The sequence below is a fragment of the Convolutriloba macropyga genome, chromosome 5 (assembly GCF_964194025.1).
Source record: "Convolutriloba macropyga chromosome 5, txConMacr16.3, whole genome shotgun sequence".
NCBI classification, from domain to species: domain Eukaryota; kingdom Metazoa; phylum Xenacoelomorpha; order Acoela; family Convolutidae; genus Convolutriloba; species Convolutriloba macropyga.
The window spans coordinates 2,037,661-2,059,793 of record NC_134472.1 but is presented as its reverse complement, the minus strand read 5'-3'; the positions used below and the strand labels follow the sequence as shown (position 1 = coordinate 2,059,793).

Here is a 22,133-nt window from a genome sequence, read left to right as displayed (position 1 = left end):
GTGGATTCGAGCGCACAATAGTCTGATCAGAGGAGGTTTTTGAGCGCACTTTAGGCGCACACGGAGCTTCGAGCGCACGATAGTCTAATCAGAGGATTCTTCAGTCTGGGTTGGTCTGATCAGAGGTCGCTTTTGTCTGGGACGGTCTGATCAGAAGCCATTTTGGTCTGGACCTCAACCTGGTTATCCAAGTTTTAAAAATATCATTTTTGCTGCACCACTTTTAAAAATTGTGGCACTGATTTCTCGTTGCTCAGTAGTTTCCCGTTGCACAAGTTTACATTCTCTATTGACATTTTTTTTTTGAAATTTAATTGAAAATTTAATTGAAAACTACTTTTGCATTTCATCTTGAATCAAAATGAGAATAATTGAAATGACGCTAAAAGTTGTTCTCTGCAACAGCACGGAAAATTCTATTAGCTGTAACTTTCACAGTATCTTGCAGCTTTGTGCGATAAGTATGTTTTCTATTGAAATATGCGTCTCGTGTGATTTTACGGAAGCCGTTTATTAGTTTTTGTATTAAAAAGTTAAGAAATGAACATGAATGTAAAATTTTCTATGGACGCTTAGCCTGGTTTAAGTGTTGAAACCGAGAAAAAAGTCATTCAGTGTCATGTGATCTAGATTCATCAGTCTGAACTGAATATTGATTCTAAGCGCATTTTCTTGACAAATAATTTTTTATAAATTATGTGACTTGAATCAATTTGCTACTCTCTGTTTAAACTGGTAAGTTAACTTTAGTTTCGAATAAATGTAATTAAGTTTTAAGACTATATTTTAAATCAAAATTCCAACATAAACTATGCAACACTCAGTAAAACTATTGGTTTACTTTTGAAAAAATAGAGTTTTGGGCCTGATTGATGTAACGTGACCATATGAAAAGCTTTTAAATTTTCAAGTTTTACCCGTAAATGGCATATGGAATACTTGAATATTGCATTGCTATAGCACGTAATTTTCCATGTATGCCATTTATGGAAAAAATACTTCAAATTTTTGATTCAATACCCAAATAACGGTGGCTTTCATATGGTCAAGATACATAAATCAGGCCCAGAACTCGATTGTCTCAAAAATAAGCCAATAGTTTTAATGAGAGTTGCATACTTTCTGTTAGACTTTCGATTCAATTTTTAGTCTTAAAACTTAGTTATAACTATTAGAAACAATTTTTAACTTACCAGATTAAACAGGCAGGAGTACACTGATACAAGTCACAGAATTTGTACCAATGAATTAACACGAAACTGTGCATAGAATCAATAATCGGTTCAGACTGATAAATCTAGATAGTTATTATTAGAGTGAGATTATTTAATTTAAAATCTTCCCGCAAAACCTGTCTTTTAAAAAGGCAAAACCTTTTTGTATATCTTTGCGGCTCTTTGGTATCCTTTGCGACTGATTTTGCAGAGGCAAACCATTTCGGGTAAACCTTGCCACAGACAGCGTAAATCTTGTTGCTAGGATTAGTTTTGTAGCATGACTTTTGGCACTGGTAATTGGTATATACACAGCTGAATTTTGCGTTTTTTTTTTCATCCCCAACTCCAATTCACCATCGTGATCTATTAATCAGACCTCATCTGTACATTTCTAAACTCTACTGTAAAATATCGTTTTGATTTTCCCTTTTTTTGAGAAATTAACTCCTTTATTAGTGGAAAAAGTTTTTTCCGCTAGCAAAAATGTATTGAATGTATTGAATGATTTTGACACCACCGAAAATGTGAACGAATTCCTAAAAAAGTGCGAAAGCATATATTTTATGATATCTGCTGCGGATGAGATCTAGCAAAACCGTAGAAGCAAACCGTATTTGTTAACACTTACGAGACCGACAATAAATGATGATACTATCATTTTTATTATTTATTGACATTTACGCACTATTAATGGGTACATATACAGGTGATTTGTGAGCCCCATCTCATCCCTAAAACTAATCCATTGAGCCTACCATACTGTCCATGAAAAACAGACATGTAAAAGACCATTGAACGACTTGCATTAACTTTGAACAGACTGTAGGATAAATTATGAAAAAACACGGCGCGAGTAAAAAATTTTCGAATAATTTTTTTGAATATTATTTATCCGAAATTATCCATTTTAGAAATTGGTCTAGCGAATAGTTGGATTTTCCAAACAAAGCTTGCTGAGTTTTGTTCTCTTAACAGAGTCTTAGAGCTAATTCCGAGAACCTGATTTGTGTTATTGTGATGCTGCGGAGCTCACCCGTGTAGTTAACCATCTGCGGAAGAACTTTATGGGCTGATTCTTGCCATTTGAAGCACTGCTGTCTTTCCTTAGGTCTAATTTGTTAAAGAAACATATTAAGTTGGCCCATTATAAGTGTTTAGGTTAACAACCTTAACAAGAACACGAAATTTTTGGAGTCAAATTAGTTTTCAATGTCGTTAGATATGAAAATGTTTTACCGATATGAAACAGTCTTTTCAAAATGTTATGTGAAAAAAGTGGAAATTTCGTATTTTTTTCCGCAAGATATATACCAGTGTTGCCATGATCTGCACATTAAATCTCAATCTAAACTGCTGTGTTCAGTTCAAGTGATTCTATGAAGCATTCCGGTTGAATGAAATCTGGACTAAATTTTGCAAGAAAGGTCATTTTTGACAATGAACAAAAAAGTTGAGAAGAAAGCAATATTTTCTCACCTGCAGAAAAATCGATTACCGAAAATCATGAAGAAGATAATTTTTTGGATCCAAGTCAAAGGTTGTACTTGAGATATGATAAATTCCAGATCGAGGTGTCACCGCCATTAAACGCAAAGATTATGTAAGATAAGCGTTGAATGCAGAAAACTTTGTAAGATAAGCGGCGAGTAGGGTGAAATTACATACATCAGGCGGTTATTGCGGTGAAAAAAGATTTTCGCCTGGTATGTATGAAATGGCATATTTTCACCGAAAAATTTGTTGCTGGAATTACATAAATTCGCCGCTTAACTTGGTGATGAATTTAGATAAACTCTGATAAACACTTCTGAGAAAAAATTGTCAACAGTATGTGAGATAATCAGTGAATGCAATCTTCCATCTCTCGCGGGTTCTCTCACTCTGTCGCCTTCCTCTTGAGTCTATTTTTGTGTTCAATCTGTAATTTGTTTTTGTTGATCTCGGAAACCTTGAATGCGTTGTCAAAAAAATCTGAGCTAATTAGAGGTTCACTTCATTCTTAATTTTGTTTCGTATTTAAATTTGCGATTTATGTAATAGCAGTGAAATTATGTAATTTCACTGCTAGAGTCAGCCGTTGACTTACACAACATTTCACCGCTAAAGAATGTAATTTCAAGGCAAAATATAGCGATGAAATTGCATATTAAAGCGGTGGATTGTAGTGAATTCTCTATGTTCACAGTTCGCTCTAGCGCAGAAAATACAGTTTTTCACCCCATTCACCGCTTTTCCTGTTCTAGCGAGTCATAATTGTTTATTTGGAACGGAGGTCAAGCAGATGTTTCAGATGCTTTTTTCAACTCCTAACTTGACACTGCTCTTATTCCAAAAACCGAAGAAAACTGTGCGTTTGCCTTTACTGATGCCAAAGACAAGAGTCTAAGAAAAAGTAGCGGTTTTGGAGTATACAGTTTTTTCAGGAGTCAAATTACTTTTCAACGTAGTTTATGAAAAGCTTTTCTAATACAAAACAATATGTTCCGAGTGTTTTTTGAAAAAAAAAGTTTAAGGAGAACTTTTTAAGAAGAACATCAAAGAAGAACATAAAAAGTTAAATAAGAACATCAAAAATCGTCGAGAGTTTTCAAGAAAACACAACATGTCGTATTTTTTGTTCTGTAAGACATATATCAGTGTTGGCATGATCTGAACGTGTGATAGGTGTTTCTATGAAGAATGTCGCTAGATTAACATGTGGACTAAGTTTCGCAAAAATTTCATTTTGAGTATAAACAAAAAATTGAAAAGAAAGCAAACTTTTTGTCACCTGCAGAAAAATTAATTGCCGAAAACTATGATGAATTGTTTTTTGCTGGTGTCATGAGGTCAAGATTTAATGAGAGAGAGAGAGAGAGAGAGAGAGAGAGAGAGTCTCTGTGATGAGTCTCCTGATCGAACAAGCGACAAAAGATCTTTGTATGCTAAAGAGGTAATATCTCTCTACCTAATGCGAGCACAGAAGACTTTCCAGACAATACTTCCTGGTCTAGCGATTCATTTTTGTTTACTTGGAACGCAGTTCAAGTAGAAGTTTCAGATGTTTCTTTCAGCTCCTCATTTGAGACTGCGCTTATTCGAAAACCGGAGGAGAACTGTGCTCTTGCTCTAACTGATGCCAAAGAAAAAAAGTCTCGAGGAAAAGTGACAGTTTTGGAGTATATGTCTTCCCAAAGATATTCGAGACCTTCTGAAGATTCCCTTAGATAGTTCGTAATGTTCAAAGACTGGTCCCGGTAATCGCAATTACAGTAAAATTTTTGTTGCAGATATCACTTTTTGAGCCAGTTGGTAATTTTTTTTTGTGAAATTCATTGTTTGCAGGTGACGAATAATGCAGTCCAGATTGCGGTCCTGATCAAAATAATCTCTGATCAGACCACCCAGGCAAAGGTGACCGTCGTTTTCCATCTGCTGGAACCCTTTTGTTCTTTTATGTAGGAGAAATTACAGCGTGGTCTTTTAATAAAGTCAACCTGTATTTAGGGGATCTCTTTTTTACGAAACAAAGCTTGAGAAAACATCAATTATTAAAGATAGGAATTATTGATATGACGTTTCAGGGCATAAATATAATTATTCAGCTGCCAACACGAAACAAAGCAAATAACGAGAACAAAACTAACGAATTCAAATTAACGAAATTTTATCAGTTCATAACAATTATCAACGGAAGAAATCAAGTAGCATCATTGAACACTTGGGCAAAAAATTTCACGCTCAGATTCTGAAACTGACTCAATGAAAACGCATGTCGTCAGGATTACGCAACTCACGATTGCATTATTTGACACCTATTGAGTAATTATGCAATCACAACCGATCATGCAGTAAAGTTACGTCATCAGCATCTCATTCTAAGCCGTCAATTCTCACTCTGATGACATTAAATTTCTACAGATGACACAATTGTTGCACAATGTATTCTCAATCTTGTATTACGTAACAGAACCTCTGGGTTACGTAATGCAATGTGATATCTTCTGTTGCGGAAGTGGTCGGGCAACGTGTTCGGGTATGGGGTTGTTGTCCTCGGAGGAGGATTGGGCGCTGGCGGCTGAAATTAGTTGTTGTTGTCTTGGATTGCTGTTGTTCTGGTTGTGCTGATATGCCTGTTTCTGGTTCAGAAGACCCTCCCAGTTTAGCTTGGCTTCCTTTAGTTGTTTCACCCACGCAGACTGAAAGAATAGGGTTGAGTTGGCGGATCTTGTCCGTTTATACCCCCAAGCTTAGTGGGAGCTTAATATTTGTACCTCCTTACTTACGTGTCATATTTTTACATAATAATTTACTATATGTAATGACACGTGCTCTGTAACGGGGGGGGGGGGGGTGAATAACGTTCTGGGGAAGCACAAATGGAAAAGATCCGGGTTGACCTTGAAATAAAAGTCATTTAAAAGAGATTCATGAAATAAAAGAGATTCTCAAAGTAGTAAATTAGTTTAGTTCAGATTTAATTAAGTTGAACTCAGGTTAACTTGAAAGTTTTCAGAGGACCCATTTTTGGTGTTGTGGTACCTTTTAACAACTGATTCAAATCCCCAAAGCCAAAAACAATAGTTAACTTTTCAAGATTCCTGTAATAAGGTATAATCTCGCAAGATTCTGCAACAGTAACTCTTGATTTCTTGCCGAGAGGGGTAGAGGAGGGGGTTTTAGGAAAGCGGGTAGAACTTTTTCACTATTCCGGAAAGATATAGGAGGAAATTAGCTGAATTGCTATAATTATTCGAAAACTGTAGATGAGCTAAGAAAAAGTGTGAGCATGACAATGTGTTATACGTTGTGGTACCTTGAGTGATTCGTCTTTAGCTTGTAGGAGGCAGAGGGCAATAATCTGCTGGAATCGGCTAATGTGTACTAGCACAAATGCATTCTTCAAACCACTGTTAGAAGCCGCCTGCTTGTCCACAGGGTGTACCTGTCAAAACAAATTTACAGCTAACCGGATCATAGAGACCTTTTAAATCTGCGCTGAATCATAGTATTTCTCAGTCTGAAACTTTACTATGAACAGATTATGATCATGTCACTTTCTACCCTGTTCAGAATAAAAATCATAGTAAAACCAAATGTCTGAATTTATTCTGAACAGTGAAAAAAATTGATTTTTCGTCTTTCATGGTCAGCCTATTGTTACATTCTGTGAATACTATGGACCTCCTACTTAACAGAATCAAAAAAGCAAAAAATGGGGGAAAATAAGCTATGTTTGTATACACAATTTTAAATTACGCCATCAGAAGAAGTCAAACATCTCTAAGCGAGAGAGAAAGAAATTTAATCACGTTCGAATCCAGTCTTGGTTAATTTTCACAGTAGTTGCGACTGCTTAGACTCCCTAATGTACACGAAAAATTTATTTTAATACAGGTTAAAAGAGAATTCTATTACACAAAAATAGGATGATTTAACGCTCAAGTTTGAAGCAAAAGAAAAATGAAGTCAACACAAAGAGCTGATTGAAAAGTTTAACATTCTTTTAAAGCAGAAAAAAATGACCTCTAATCTGTCGAGTGGTATTGGTTGTTTGATGACAACGAATAGCGGCTGTTCCGTGTAGCCCCTGCTGGCGTATTTGCCCCCAATAGACCGGCGGTGAAAGGGTGCAGAGCCAGAGGCAGACGGGTTGGAGGGATCATCCTCACTGTAGCTACCCTGGAAACAAACTTGGGCATTTTTTAGGCGCGATTTGTATCAGCGACTTCAGTCAATTGTGTCTATATCAGTGAACATTATGATCAAGTGTGCTAAATGCTTAGGTTTTGCGACCAGTATGGCAATTTTGCGACACAAATGTCTCTCTAATTCATATCTCAAAACCATAAAAAACTGAGAAACTATTGAATTTTTTTTTCAATCTTGTTTTTGTGTTGTAACTCTAAAAACTGAGTTTGCGTTCATGTATCAATGTCCATATGTTTTGATATGTCTATTTTGACAAATAATTACAATGGATTGATGATTTTGGTGGTCATAAATCAAGGAAATAAAACTAGACGCACCTTTTTAACTTTGCGCAGTTTGGTGACGAGTAGCATGTCATCGAATAAGAAGAGGTAGGCTGGAATGTGCTTCGTGTTCTCTGAAAACATCATCAGAAATGAAATTCAAAAAAAAAGAGTTTCAAAAACCTGCCCGGCAAATTGCCAGAAAGTAGCAGGTATTGGCCCATTGATGTCCGTTGAGGTTGAAACAGAAAAGGTAAAAGCAAAAACTGACTGTTTTTCTCAAAGTGTAAAAATTTGGTCTAAGTAAGCATGCAGTTATATACCAGCGTAATATCAATTGTCATTGACTCTTATATACTGACGTGTAGATGACGGCGCGGATATTGATCAACTACTCAGTCACCAAAATGAAGCTCGATATACTTTGCCATAGGGTAGAAAAAATAATATTGTTGGCAAAAATGAAGTTTAATTACATGATCTTGAAACCCTAGCCATTAAATTGTGTAAAACTAAAAGAGCCTAAAAAATTCTTATATTTTGTTGATATTTTATTTTTTGAAAGATCTTACATGATCAGACATCTTCATCTTACTTTGGAGAACATCTTAAGAAATCAGATCAGATAAACACAATCTTAAAAGATCTCATATGTTAGAGCGCATGTCATAAGGCTAAACAAACTTTTGTATTTTAAGATCTTGTAAGAATAGTTCTGTAAAATAACAATAAAAATACTCTATGTTTATTACAAATCTCGAAAAATTTGCTGTGTGATGCATACTTTTTTAGTAGACTTGATCGTTTAAAGCACGTAGCAACCTATTTAAATTTAACCATATTCTGCTGTTAAATTTACTTAATATAGTTTCAAACAAAAAATTGTGTGAATTTTAAACTATAACACAAATTGAGAATTGACTGAATGATTGAATCATGTTTTTAAAATTAATTCGTAAACTAAGGTCGGATGAACCGCTCCGGGACGACAAGCGTGGCAATTGAAAGTAAACGGGGTGTAGCTTAGAATTTTTTATGGGCGCAAAACTCCGACCTCTTAGGAGTTCGAATCTGCGACCTGACAAATAGCAGTATGAATTCATAACAACTAAGCTAAAACAGTTTTCACGCTCAACAGGCGGGGCGATTTTTAACAATCAAGTCTACAGCCAAAACATTCATCACACAACAAAAATGGCCTTTCTTGAGGGTTTAAATAAACGGAAAGTATTTATCTTATATTATAGTATGTTTTAAAGAATTAGTCTATCAAAATCTCATAAGACAATATTTCGTTTAGTCTTATGAGATACGCTCCTGCATATGAGATCTTAAAATACTTCCCTTATCAGATCTGATCTTGTAAGATCTGGTCTGCAGGTGTGGGGGGGGGGCAATTGAATTCAGACGGGGTGTAGCTTAGAAATTGTTTTATGGGAACAAAAACTTCGAACTCATAGGAGTTCGAACCCGCGAACTCTTAGGTAGCAGTATGGATTCCTAAAAACAGAGTGACAGCGGTTTTGATTCTCAACCGCTCACATTCGTTTAAAATAGCAACAAACAATGCAAGCAATTGACATCACTCAAAATGAAGACGGGAAACGTGAAAAGGTCACTTGAGAAGTTAAAAAAGGTTCTAGAATAAAAGCGAAAAAATGATCGAGCAAAAATTTTGCATAAAAAATATACACATTTTAAAATAATTTTCCCCGAAATTTATTTGTTCGAGAGCAATTAAAAATAAAATAACTCTGATTGAAACAAGACTTTTCTCCGAAACTTTACGCAAATTACGCACATCAGTAGCAGAAATAACCTTAGCAGCTGAGCATATTTAGAAAAAATCACTGACTTAAACCTTTACAAAATTTATACAATTGTATACAAGATCAAAGTAAATCTCATAACGTTCCGCAAGATCTTATGCAATGTTCATTTACTACGAAAGCCAAGTTTCATAGCAAACCGAAGACATTGACAAGACATCGTTTCGTAAATAGTGAAGACACAGGTAAAAATGCACTTACTGTACGCTTGAACTATTGTAACTCAGAGCTTCATGTTGCGTGATAAGTTTTTGTTTGATCATACGTACCAAGCATAGAGAGTTGACCTTCGTAGCGGAGGTTGCGAAGAGGACTGGCAATTATTCTCTCCATCGATCCCTCCCGTATTCTCTGTCTGAGAGACTGAAAGATAAATGTTTTTAAAGATATCCATTTTCAATATTCCGGACTTTCAGTTTGTCGTTGTTACGAAAAGACGACACAGCATAACAAAAATGTATTATACTTTTTTCATAGCAATGGATCGATTTTGAAAGCGCTGGATCGACTCGTATTCTGTCTCAGCGAATGAAATTTGACAACAGAAATTAGATTGTATTATTCAATTTTTCTATATTAAGATGTCTCACATATTTCTTTCAGAACCAAGCCTTGTCACGAAAATATTACATTGCATAACATAAGATAATATAACTCTTTAGTTCTTTTCTGCAATTGGGCTTCTTGGGATGATTTTAAATCATGGGATTAGTTTAAAGATTGGTCTTTTTTAAAACACGAACGGAGCAAAATCTGGATCATGAACTTTTTTGGTCTCTCTGATTCTTTTCATAACTTGAACGTTGCTTGTTTCACAAGCAAAACACGCATTGATGGGTATTTTCAAAAGCAATTTTGAACGAGGACCTCAACTTGGGAAGCAACTGATCCATTCATATCAATAAACTCAAATCGATATCAATATCTATCAGTTAAACTGTTTTGCGACCTCATTTAGTATTCTGCAAATATTCATGTGTCATTATGCCTTTAATATATGCTAACAAGGGGGTTCGGTAATGTGCGAGCGCACATAAGGTTCACACCCGCTCATCCACAATTTTGGCATAATTGTCTACCAAATGAGGAACAGAGAGAAAAACCCAAAAATTCAAGTGTTTTTCAAAAAAAGTGTATGAACGGAAAGGTAGCCTCCAAAGCAACCAAGTCAGTGGTGTAAAAAATGATGCACTAGATTGATGAGATATGCTAATATTAGAAAATCAAACAACAACAACAAACAATAATTACATCAAATATCTAATGTCCGTTTTAAAAAACAAAACTTAATAACGAAGTCAACACGACGTCAGATAAAACTGAAACTAAACCAAAATAAATTGCAATTCACCAGAAAAGGTGTGGGACGAGTCCATAATAGGGCTTGGTAACAATTAGCGAAAAAAAGAACAAAAATATTAAGATTAATAAATTAGCTTACCTTTTTTAAAGCAACTATTTTCAAAGTATTGAAAACCATTAAAATCAACCAACAAATTCCATAGGGTTTACGATGACCACTGTTTCTTTAGAAGGCCATTAAAAACTCTCCTTATTCAATTTTTTATGCGGTTAAAAAGGAACAACAAAAAGACAACTAACAAAAACTCAATTAAAAGTTTCCAGAAAACGTTGTCGAAGGCGTAAAGCCATAATTTGGTCCTCAAAATATGTTAAATTCTGCCTTCTCCTCACACCTCAAAAGTAGTGTTTGACCTCTCATTAACGAGACTAGGTAACAAGCAGACAAAAGAGAAAAAAGTGCAAAATTGATTAATACTTTTGTTTTTTTTTTGAAAAAAATGAATTCCAAAGTCATAAAAGCCCTTAATTACAATATGAAATAAATAAACAGGTTTGTTTATTCGGCCAAAGAAAGCTTTTAAGGCTTGTAATTAACCATAATATGTCTTAGGACTAGAGAAAAATGTCAAATAAGACAGAAATCAAAAATTAATTTTTTTGAAGAACGCGTCTCGAAGCCAGTAAAGTCATAACGAAACCATTTAAAAGAGTAGATTTTGTGACACCAATTCCTTTTGACGCCTTTTCTTGACACAAATAGTGTCCAATTCGACCTGTAATTAACAAGACTAGGTAACAAATAAAAAGAACAAAATTGCGAACTTGAAATGTGTTTTTTTTTGTTTTTAAAAACAATTATGTTTAGAGTCATGAAAGCCAGCAGCTATCTACTTAAACCAAAATTGCGGATCATTTTGACTTCCGTGAAAACCCAATGAAACCTGTCATTATACAGGAAATTTCATAGACTAAAACGACAAATTAAAAAAAAACAAGTAATAATAAAATTAAAAAATTCAGTCAAATTCTTCAATAAAGTAGAGTCGAAGACCTTAAAACCATAATCTATATCTTTAAAGATATTGATCCGTTCAATTTGACCTTATTTTAAATGCCAATATTGTGATAAGTGAAATGTCAAGAATTTGACAACTTGACAAAACAAGAAAACTTCAAAAATGAGCAAAGACCTAAATAAAAATAAATATATAAAGTTAGTAGTATCAAAGCCAAAAAATCATTACTTAATGCATCAAATCGCAACAGATCATAGATTATAAATCTGTCTTTTTTCCCTTGCACTAAGCTACAAGTTGACCCAATTAAGAAAAAACAAAGGCAAAACAATTATTTATTAAAAAATCTAACAATTATGGTCATAATTACATCTTTATGAGTCAAATCTATATGCATTATTTTGGTGCTGCTTAGGAAACCAATTCGATCTATCACTACTCAGCTCTGATTTTAAATGTTTTGTTCTTTAATTAAAAAAAAGATTGATTTTTCAAAAAAAGGAACGACTGATTACAATCCGAATTCTTTTTGAAATTAGAACATTCAAAGATTGGCCAAAACTAGCCCTGATAATGCTGATTGACCACTAGGAACACTTATTTGTTCGATTGTTATAGATATAGATATATGGACAGTTAAAAATAAATGCTTCGTTTTTGATAATCAACGATTGAAGTTAGCAGAAAACAGCAAAGTTTTAATTACAGAGCACTCTCAACGGAAGTTGAAGTAGGAATAGACATCCTTTAAGTCCACAAAGGTTGTGTTAGTGGTGTATAGGTGTGTACTTCCGCCAAAAATAATCAAAGTGGACTAAAGAAGCTTATTTTGTGCTGTTTCGAATGAAAAAGGCCTATTTTGAAATATTTAGCCAGAATTTTTGACCAAAGGTTTAAATAAAAATAGTCGACAATGTTTTCTGTCTTTTAAAATAACATCAACAACACTATTCTTCAAAATTTTAACTAATTTTAGCAAAATTGACGAAATTTTAGGCAAAAATTCCGGAAAATGTGAAAAAAACAAGGGAATTCAATTTACTTTTCTCAGAAGTTTAAACCTCGATAACTCCCTGTAAAAACTCCCACGAAAACGAAAAAATCTTTTAAAGCCAATTTTCTACGCTGGACGAGCTTTCTAATAATACCAGTCTCAACTCGCTACGATAAATATATCGATCGATCAAAATTGTCTAAACAAAAAAAAACCTAATGAGGGGTCAGAACAATGAAGGTGAGTTATCATGTGAATAATTCATAATAAATTAGGCCTCGACTTATGGGAAGATCATGCTCAGCAAAATTTTCTAAAAAATACTAAAAAAAGAATTTAGCTCCTCTTTAGCGCCACAATAGTCTGATTTAAAATTTTCTATTTCAGAGCCGGTTTTTGTTTTATCATTGACTTATCACTATGACAGTGTGACCGTTATTCTGATCTTAATTTGTCGTTTTTTCAAACTGTTGCCTACCTCTGGCAAGTGTGGCCTTGGTTCCTGTTCGAGTACTGAGAACCACTGGATCTGTTTGGACAGCTCCTGCAGACGTTCAAAATTCTTCAGCCACTTCACCTGGCCTTCCACGCTCTCTGCAAACACAAAATAAACAACTAAACAAACTGCTTTCAACTACTTATACATCTGTTTTGTAGCATAATATAGAACATCAGGCATACTGAGAACAGTTCTGAAATAAAATCTGACGTCAAGTATTGATAAGATGTTATCAAGGTGTTTCAAGAAATTTTTGCTATCATGGTCTTGGCAAGAGGTTTCAAGTTTTGCAAGAGTTTTCAAGATCTTGTATGACATGGCAAGATGTATCAAGTTTCGTTTCACTGGGTAACATCTCCCAATGCTTCAAACTTGATAAATGACTCAGCACCATGTCTAAATAATTATACACCAAATAAAGTTAAGATAATTTTTTAAAAAAATAACTTACATCAACTGTTGAGTAAGTTTGCCTTTCCTTAATTTACCTTAACTTAAGTCAACTTTACTATAAAAATTAGGGCCTCACTACTTTATCGAAAATTGTTATTTAATATCAACTTACCTTAAAATAATCTTGATTCTTCATCTTAGCGGTTAGGATTAAAAACTTCGTTTTTGTCTAGTCTTACTTGAGTTATTTACCTTAACTGCAGATGTAAATTTACCCTAATATTAAGTTAAGTTAATTGTGTAGGAGCCCTGAGGTTATCAGTAACATCAACACTAACAATCTTTAAATTGTGACAACCATGCAGTTAGCGATGCTAAAAAGATGCTGAATTTTTCAAACTTTTAGTTAGTTAGTCACATATTTTATGGTTTTCATCCAGTTAACTCAATCACAATATTCATAACTGAAAAAGAGCTTACCTTTTTGCTCCACCAATAGAAGGAAAATCCGCGGTTCAAAAACTCGTTATTTTTCTATTTTTTTAAATAACGCAGAGAAAAGTTTAATTGTTCTCCGATCATAAAGCTTATTTTTTGCTTCGACTGACATCTGACCAAAACTGAACTAACTTATTGCAGCTTCGACATTGGAGATGGCGTCTTGTAACAGTTTCCTCTCTCTGTGGTCGAAAGTCTTCTTTCTGATTGTTTTAAGAAGTAGAGGATATTTGGTCAAGTGCTGCATTGGCGCCACCAGTAGATCCGTCAGTTTCAACCTCTTGCACCTGTTGCAGTTGCATTTTTGTCTATTTATTGAATGGAGTGTGCTAATTGAAGATCAAGTAAATTTGTAATTAAGTAATCTATAATAAAGTTGAAGGGCTATAGATTTCGGCAGAGATCACTTTTGATCGAGCATACTGACAGTTTCACAAAATGTTAGATATCTAAAAAAGAGTTTTCTTGCATATCTTCGGACAAACGTGAAATCATGGCTTGTTTTACATATTACGAAAAGTTCAAATCCACGTTTTTACGTTCCATAAAACCCAAATATAGAAGTCAGAAATTGAAATTTAATTTCTTAAACATCAGTTGAAAGTATACCGGGTAAACTGCCGGAAAATAGCCAACATTGGTTCCAACAACCCCGATTTTAATCAAAGGAACAAAAACGAAAACTATTGTTTGTGATACAGAAAATATTTCAAAGGGTGTGCTATTTTGAACAAATATTGAACTAGGGTAAAACTAAACAAATTTTTGATCGATGAAGTAAAAACTATAGCCCGGAAATGACTTGAGGTGAACTTAAACTTTCACCCAAGCCAACTTCTAAAGGAAAAATTTGTTATATCATTCAGTTTGAAACAACAAACGTAGAAAAAACATTATTAAGGAGAAAATCCATTATAGAAATATTTTCATGGAAATGCTTTTGGTAGTTGCGACTCCAAACGCAGTTTATTATAGATTTTGATTTTTGATATTATTTGATTGGGCACAACAAATGACTATCAAAATATGGAAAATGACCACCAATAAATGACCACACAGAACTGGAGAAAAGCCAGGCAAATAATCAATTAGAGGATATAACCTATAAAATCTGTTAATTTTAATGCAAAACACTTTCGAAAATTTGCAAAGTCGCGAAAAATATTCTCAACACACCTTGAGAAAAAATTCCAGTTGATTCATTGAGCACCTATACGACACTCAAATGCAGTGAAAAACAATCAAAACATGAGCACGAAGACAAACTGAAGATTCGTTTACCTATTTATAAAATAAATGCTATCAAATCCTCAATTTTTTTCACTTAATAGCGATATCAAAACAAGCAACCCCAATTAAACAATTGAATCAGAAAAAATAATTCTGAAAGATAATCAACAAACTTTGGCATAAACACCTTAAATTAATATTAACAAAATCAAAAGGCCACGAAAACCAACATTGAAATTATTTCTAACCAAAAAATTAACTCCAGACACTGAAAACATGAAAACCACTAAAAAACAGCTAAACAAAACCTACTAAAACGTCGATATGACAAAATAGCTGAAGATTGCGCAAATAACAATCTAATATTTGATTATGACAGTCAAAAATGCTCACAAACGTAAAATCACGTTACCCAAAAAATAAAGTGAAAACTAAATGAAAGCTTCGAAAAAAAGCATGTGATCGGAAAATTTCGCCCGTTTAGCGAAAGTTTTTTCAGACGTATCTTGCTCTCTCTCAAAAACGCGGCTTGAACGGATAACCACCCTCTTTTCTCTCTGCTCGTCAAAAATTTAACCTAAAACCTTTGTTTTCACGCATTTCACTTCCTTTTTTGAATACACTTCAACAAAATTACCGATCACAAGACGGTCCACCAATACTGCTCTTCGAGTCAAAAAAAGTAGGCTCGCTATAATAGCCGATTGAGAAGATGGAGCGGCTATTAATGATTAAAAGAAAAAGTTTCTCGTTTTTGTTTGTCGAAAGTCTAATTTTCAAACCTTGCATCCCTCTCGCAGTGTCTGACGAACATTTCCCAGGGAGTGTTTCCCCTCAGCTGGTGTTCCATGTAGGACAGTGCGTTCGAGTAGTTCATGCAGTATCTCTGGTACGAGGGACAAATCTGATGCTCGAACTGCAAAAAAGAAATCATATAATACTTGCCAAATTGGCTACTTCGCAACAACTCAACGGTGGTAGTAGCTATTTCCATTTACTGCTACCCAGCTTTTGGTCCAGACCCAAATTGAGCTATGATCAGACCCAATCGAGCGCACACCCCTGTGCTCCCAGACCGAAATTACAGGGTCTGCAAAGCGGTTCGAGCACACAATAGTCTGGAACATGGTCTGATTTCGGTCTGATCAGAGGTCAATTCGGTCTGAACGATCCGATCAAAGTTTTTTTATTCTGGACCATGGTCTGGGTTCGGTCTGATCAGAGGTCAATTCGGTCTGGAAGGTCTGATCATATTCTTTTTAGCCTGGACAATGGTCTCGGTTGGGTCTGATCAGGGGACGTTTCGAGCGCACTTGAGTCTTATTACTTTTAATATTATTATTATTATTATTATTATTATTATTATTATTATTATTATTATTATTATTATTATTATTATTATTATTATTATTATTATTATTATTATTATTATTATTATTATTATTATTATTATTATTATTATTATTATTATTATTATTATTATTATTATTATTATTATTATTATTATTATTATTATTATTATTATTATTATTATTATTATTATTATTATTATTATTATTATTATTATTATTATTATTATTATTATTATTATTATTATTATTATTATTATTATTATTATTATTATTATTATTGTTGTTGTTATTATTATTATTATCATTATTATTATTATTAATATTATTACTTTTATTTTTATAATTATTATTAATATTATTATTATAACTTTTATAATAACAATAATAATTATTAATATTATTATCATTATTTTTATTATTATTATTATTATTATTATTATTATTAATTCATTATAATGAATTAATATTAATAATAATAATAATTATAATAATAATAATAATAATAATAATAATAATAATAATAATAATAATAATAATAATAATAATAATAATAATAATAATAATAATAATAATAATAATAATCATAATAATAATAATAATAACCAAAATAATATTAATAGTATTAATAAAATTAATAATAATAATAATAATAATAATAATAATAATAATAATAATAATAACAAAAATAATAAAAATAATCAATTCGTTTTCGGTTAGTACTCAGGTACAAATTACATTAAAAATTTCATCAGTCCATTTCGAGGAGCATCAATCCCCATGGCCTCTTAAGGCTTATCGCCTGTTTTGAAGTGCTACTGAGTATTTTTGAAAATCAACAATTTGATAAGATCTTTTGTAGCATCGCCTAATATTGATTGCATGTTATTTAGTTGGATTGGCCGCTATTTTTTAAAAAACAAAGAAAAACTTGGTTTTCTAATTTTTGTGTTTATTAGTGCTTAGAAACCTCGAACCTACTATAACCAGATGTGCGACCGGTACACCAAATTTCTGCTACATTAGCAGTGAATTTTTGTAAGATATGCGCTGTTTAGCGGTGAGTTCGTTTTTTTCACCGCGTTCAAAGCTAAAAATCGCAATTCTTACATCACACCGTATTCACCGTAATTTTTACATTTTTTTAGCGATTTTCAGCCTTGACACCTCGACCCGAGAAAATAGCTACTTTGTTAGCTTGATATACCACAAGCTGAGTTATTATATCCTTACTTTTCTGGTCGCTACTATACAGTTTTAATCGGTTCAGATTGCTTGCAGAGACAACAACAGCAAATTTGCAGAAATTTAGACTAATTTGCCTGTCTTGTGTTGCACGTTACGTACTTTCCGTGTTTCGTTTCGTATTAATTTCATAACCATTGTCTTCGTTGTGTTTTGTGAGTTTTTTTCAGCGGTTTTCCATTTTTTCCAATTGTTACCTACAAAAGTTATATCGACTGCGGAGTAGATTGAGTTATATTGAATGGGGAAATTTTGGCTGCTAAAATTGAACTTAATCCGTCTCATCGATTCTTAGTCATGCGAACAGTTAAGCTCCGTTAATCTGGCACTGTAATGTCCTCGTCTTAGTTGATGAGGTGTGTGTAAGTGTGTGTGTGTGTGTGTGTGTGTGTGTGTGTGTGTGTGTGTGTGTGTGTGTGTGTGTGTGTGTGTGTGTGTGTGTGTGTGTGTGGGGGGGGGGTTGTATATTTACCTTATGGAAGACCTTGGATATGCCGTATGCACTGCCGAAGATAGGAGGGGCTCTGAAGATGTAGTGATGCATCTCTGAGCAGAACACTGACGTCACCTATTGCATAATACTCTGACGTCACACTGATACACAAAAACAATGTAGCATTGAAAGCAACAGTAATTGTATAGAATGTATGTGCTGCTGTTTCCAAACAAATTTATTCAGCCAGTATGTCTAGACGAGTTTAATAAGTTGTAAAACGGTAGATTGCTTTTTTCGCTGAAATATTAGAAGCCAACTTTCGCTCATCTATCTGGGTTTTAGACAGTATGGTAGCTTTTTTGCGAAAATGCTGTTGGTTCATTATCTATACAGTAATAAACTTGGTGTAATAATTTAAAAAAATTATCTTATCTTGATAAGAAATTTTAATTATAAAAAACAAAAAAATGAACATTATAAAAATAAGAAAAAAATGTCTTTTAGAGAATGTATGATGTTACCTTGCACAAGTCTTCGAGGTTTGCAAATATTTTGACTGGTTCCATATTTAGGAGGAATCCCTCGCATTGCGCCTCTTTTAAGGGTTCCAGGAACACCTGAAACCATTAGAATAACTTTTGTAAACAACCTGTTCCCCATACCAATATAGATTTTGCTCCTAAAAAATCCATTGACCTGCTAAATTGCTAAATAATCCTGTATTCCGCTGAGCCATGCAAAGACATTTTCTTTACATGGCTCAGAAGATTGGGCAATAATGTTTGCATGTTCAGTTTTAAACATCAGAAAGCTTCAAAAATTTTTGTTATCTCTGTATCATTGGTTATATTTGATAAGTATGAAATATTTGGCATGGTTGGTTATAAAACTCAAGCAAACTGCGGTATGTTCCAGTTCTTATTTTTGATTATAACGTAGTCAAACACAAAACACCGCGTTTTGATCCCAGCAATATCGATTGTACTTCTTTGAGGGAACTTTTTCAGAGGGTTGTGGGAACTTCCTTTCCTGAGTTTTTTTTCCTTAGCTTGTTGAATTGCAAAAACTATGTTTCTCTTCATTTTTCTTTTTTATCCTGTTCGCCCAACTCAACAAATTTTAACAATTATGTCCATCGTTAATCTTAAAAGGACAAACTGAGAAAAACATATTTAAATTATTTGTGTTTTGATACCCAAACACAAAAAATAAAATTGTTAAGAATAACATCTGCTGGCAAACTGAACAAAACGATAATTTTTGAGATTCTAAAACAAAAATAACCAAGATTCTATACGTTTGAAAGCAGAGTATACCAACCTTAACAAATAATTTGTCTTAACTTCTGAGCCTTTAATCATTTTTCTTTGAATTTCTGATCCATGAACCTTTAATCGCAAATCGGGATGATTCTTGGGAACTATACTTATTCATGTGCTCAACATTACACAGTTTTTATCCTTACTCTTATCTCTGATGACGTTGGTCTTTTATGAGCGCTACAAATAGTTCTATTGGTGCTGCAACCAAAAAACCAATTCTAAAGAACAAGATTTGAAAAACAGCAATTCGATATTGGAAACTTAGCAACAATACATATATCATATATTGTTCTTAATAATCATGCAAATATCATATTTGAAACATATCGATCATATATGAAAAAATAAACCGAACAACGTCAACAAATTGCTCTCCAACGACATGCGGGACAGTTTAATTCAAATTAACTTAGTAATAAAAAAAAATTTCTCTGGGTCCAAAAAACTTCCACCTAGGGAGTGGTTCGCACGCCTGCCTCCAGAGTTTTCGAAAGAAGCATTAACTACTTGGCTCTCAGACCTGTTGGTTCCTATTGCCTTAATATGGCAACGCAGTTCTTTTCAGAATGAGAGCAATTGAGATCATTGGAAAATGCTATAGAGGAAGACGAGCGCAAAAATGTCACGTGAGAAATTAAAGAATGCTCTAGGGTTGACAAGGCTAGATGAGAGGGGGATTAAATCGACAGGTGGAGGAAGATGTACAATGGGAGTTGTTGGTGGGGAGGGGGGGGGGGTAATGCAGGGGTAACTTGGGGGGGGGGGGGGGGGGGTCAAACTTTTAGGATGAAGAACCGCCCTTCACACCATGAAATTGTCTTCCCAGAACAGTTTTGGGGAATAGCATTCTTAGAAAAAAGTAAAGGTATAGTATAGCTTAGGGCTCTAAGAGAACTTAATGCCCTGCGAGCGCTACCTGCTTGTTCCTTTCTCGAGCAGAAAAAGTCAAATGGGCCAGACAAAAAATCTTGCAAGAAAAAACTCGCATAAAGGAGGCCACATAACTAATATAATTGCTTCAAACTTTGTTCGAGAGCAATTAAACAAGACAAGATCCAAGTAAGAAATTTACATGTCTTATTTGAAACCATAAATGATCTTAGTATATTTACTAAGAATGTTTATAACGCAAGAAGTGAGACTGACATTAGACATGACAAGTAGATGGTCCACGAGGTAGTTGAGTTCTGCAGTGAACAATTCCCAGACGACATCCCTCCTCTTCCTCTCGTCCTCTGTGACACTGTTGTTCGAACTGCTCCTCGCGGCACGAGGATTCACGTCCGCTATCACCTCCGGCCACGCTTTGTCCTGAAAAGGTTAGTAAAAGAACGAAATGATAACAAAAAAAAATAAAATTTAATCAACCTTGAGGTTGTTTAAACAGGTGGCATATTTTCTTGAGGGATTGAAATAGGACTTCGATGTATCACTTACTCTGAGGTGTATAAGATGGTGATCAATGGGGACTGTCTTAAGTGTCTCCAAAGTGGAAAGAAACTCCGAGTGTTCAGTTGTACTCTTCTAAACAAAAACAACAAACAATAACAGAATCATGCCTTCAATAGACATTTATCTCCTGTTTTTTCGCAAACAAAGAACGGTGAAAAATTTCAAAAGTTCACAACGTTTTACGCTTCTATTACGCTAATATTGCTAAGGCCGAGCTTCCTAAATGAATAGCCCAACGAACTGAATGCCAAATCAAGCAAGGAAATTAGAGTAACAACGACTTGAATAATTCTTCAGAAAAAAGCATCAGATTCTTTACGATTAATTGCGAATCGATTCCTGTTGATACACAATATTGAGCGAAACTTCTATATGGATAAAAAACTTACTATGACATCAAAGTTAAAGCGTTAGAGTTGTCTTGTGAGAAAATTGTTTGCATTTTGTTGACATCCTCATCTACAGCCAACCAGTGATCCAATTCGACATGAAAAACCACGTTATTGGCAGCATAAAAAGAGCTCGAAAACCTATCAAAAATCAGTTGAACGTCGTTAACTTTGTTATACTTAAATTGTAACTAAGACTTGCTTCTGTGAATGAAATTAGTGATTGCACGACTTAACTAACTTTGACTTGTTGGAAAGAGAAGTAAATTCCAATTTTTCTTTCTGAGGAACAAAGCCTCGAAGTAAACAAAACTTTTACAAGTAATAGAGTCAATTTCGCCTTCTGGCTTTAACGGGGCTTAGCATTTTTTAAAATGGTCATTTTTGAAGCCAATTGAGAAAGAGAATTTTATTTATTAACTTGCATCGCATTTACGAAATCTTAGTTGGTTCAAACTCGCTATCCTTCAGAAAAGGTTTACTAGAAACTTTAAAGTTGATTGGCAATCATTTGAAGTCATCTTTTACAATTTGTCAGAAGCTGATTTCCTAATTTTAATTTATAACATAAGTGTTTGACCAAAGTTCACGCCCAACATTGATGAAATTATTTTGTTATTCTGCAAAAAACTAATTTGTTTAACATTAAACCAGAAAAATTAGGTATTAAGGCTAATTGAATATCAAGTAATGCAACGGCATAGTGGTGTTTATAAAAATTCACAGCAGTTGACCGCAAAAGCGTAATAGTCAGACAGATTTGAAACTGCTGGAACGATCTAAGGGATGTAAAGTTTTCCTTGTCCTTGAGAAGAGAGCAATTCTTACAAAATCTTTCAAACGATACATTGGTGTTCTATTGGTATCATGATTATACTTCTAACAGAAAAAATAACAATCAAAATGTTTGAATCAATAGTTTATCGATTTAACTAGCAAAACCTGGTTGAAAAACGTTCGCAAATCTGACATTTTCTAATGCAAGAGTTCAGAAAGCAGTCGTGA

At 33.8% G+C, this 22,133-nt stretch overlaps 2 protein-coding genes across 3 annotated transcripts in view; both read right to left on the bottom strand.

Moving 5' to 3' along the window:
• Positions 1 to 22,133, bottom strand: part of LOC142339039 (calcineurin B homologous protein 1-like) — a 416,603-nt gene that overhangs the window by 155,228 nt on the left and 239,242 nt on the right. The gene's annotated exons all lie outside the window — the stretch shown is intronic.
• The window catches only part of LOC142339034 (uncharacterized), a 101,260-nt gene continuing 83,856 nt past the window's right edge, over positions 4,730 to 22,133 (bottom strand). For both annotated transcript variants that reach the window (XM_075388659.1, XM_075388660.1), the window contains 12 exons: positions 20,725 to 20,811; positions 20,434 to 20,598; positions 18,487 to 18,582; positions 18,002 to 18,097; positions 15,718 to 15,851; positions 13,838 to 13,992; positions 12,794 to 12,909; positions 9,270 to 9,363; positions 7,226 to 7,305; positions 6,723 to 6,878; positions 6,013 to 6,141; positions 4,730 to 5,395 (listed from right to left, as the gene is read on the bottom strand). In XM_075388659.1, the coding sequence (XP_075244774.1) occupies positions 5,177 to 5,395; positions 6,013 to 6,141; positions 6,723 to 6,878; positions 7,226 to 7,305; positions 9,270 to 9,363; positions 12,794 to 12,909; positions 13,838 to 13,992; positions 15,718 to 15,851; positions 18,002 to 18,097; positions 18,487 to 18,582; positions 20,434 to 20,598; positions 20,725 to 20,811 (1,527 nt within the window). In that variant the 3' untranslated portion in view covers positions 4,730 to 5,176. The remainder of the gene's footprint in view (positions 5,396 to 6,012; positions 6,142 to 6,722; positions 6,879 to 7,225; positions 7,306 to 9,269; positions 9,364 to 12,793; positions 12,910 to 13,837; positions 13,993 to 15,717; positions 15,852 to 18,001; positions 18,098 to 18,486; positions 18,583 to 20,433; positions 20,599 to 20,724; positions 20,812 to 22,133) is intronic.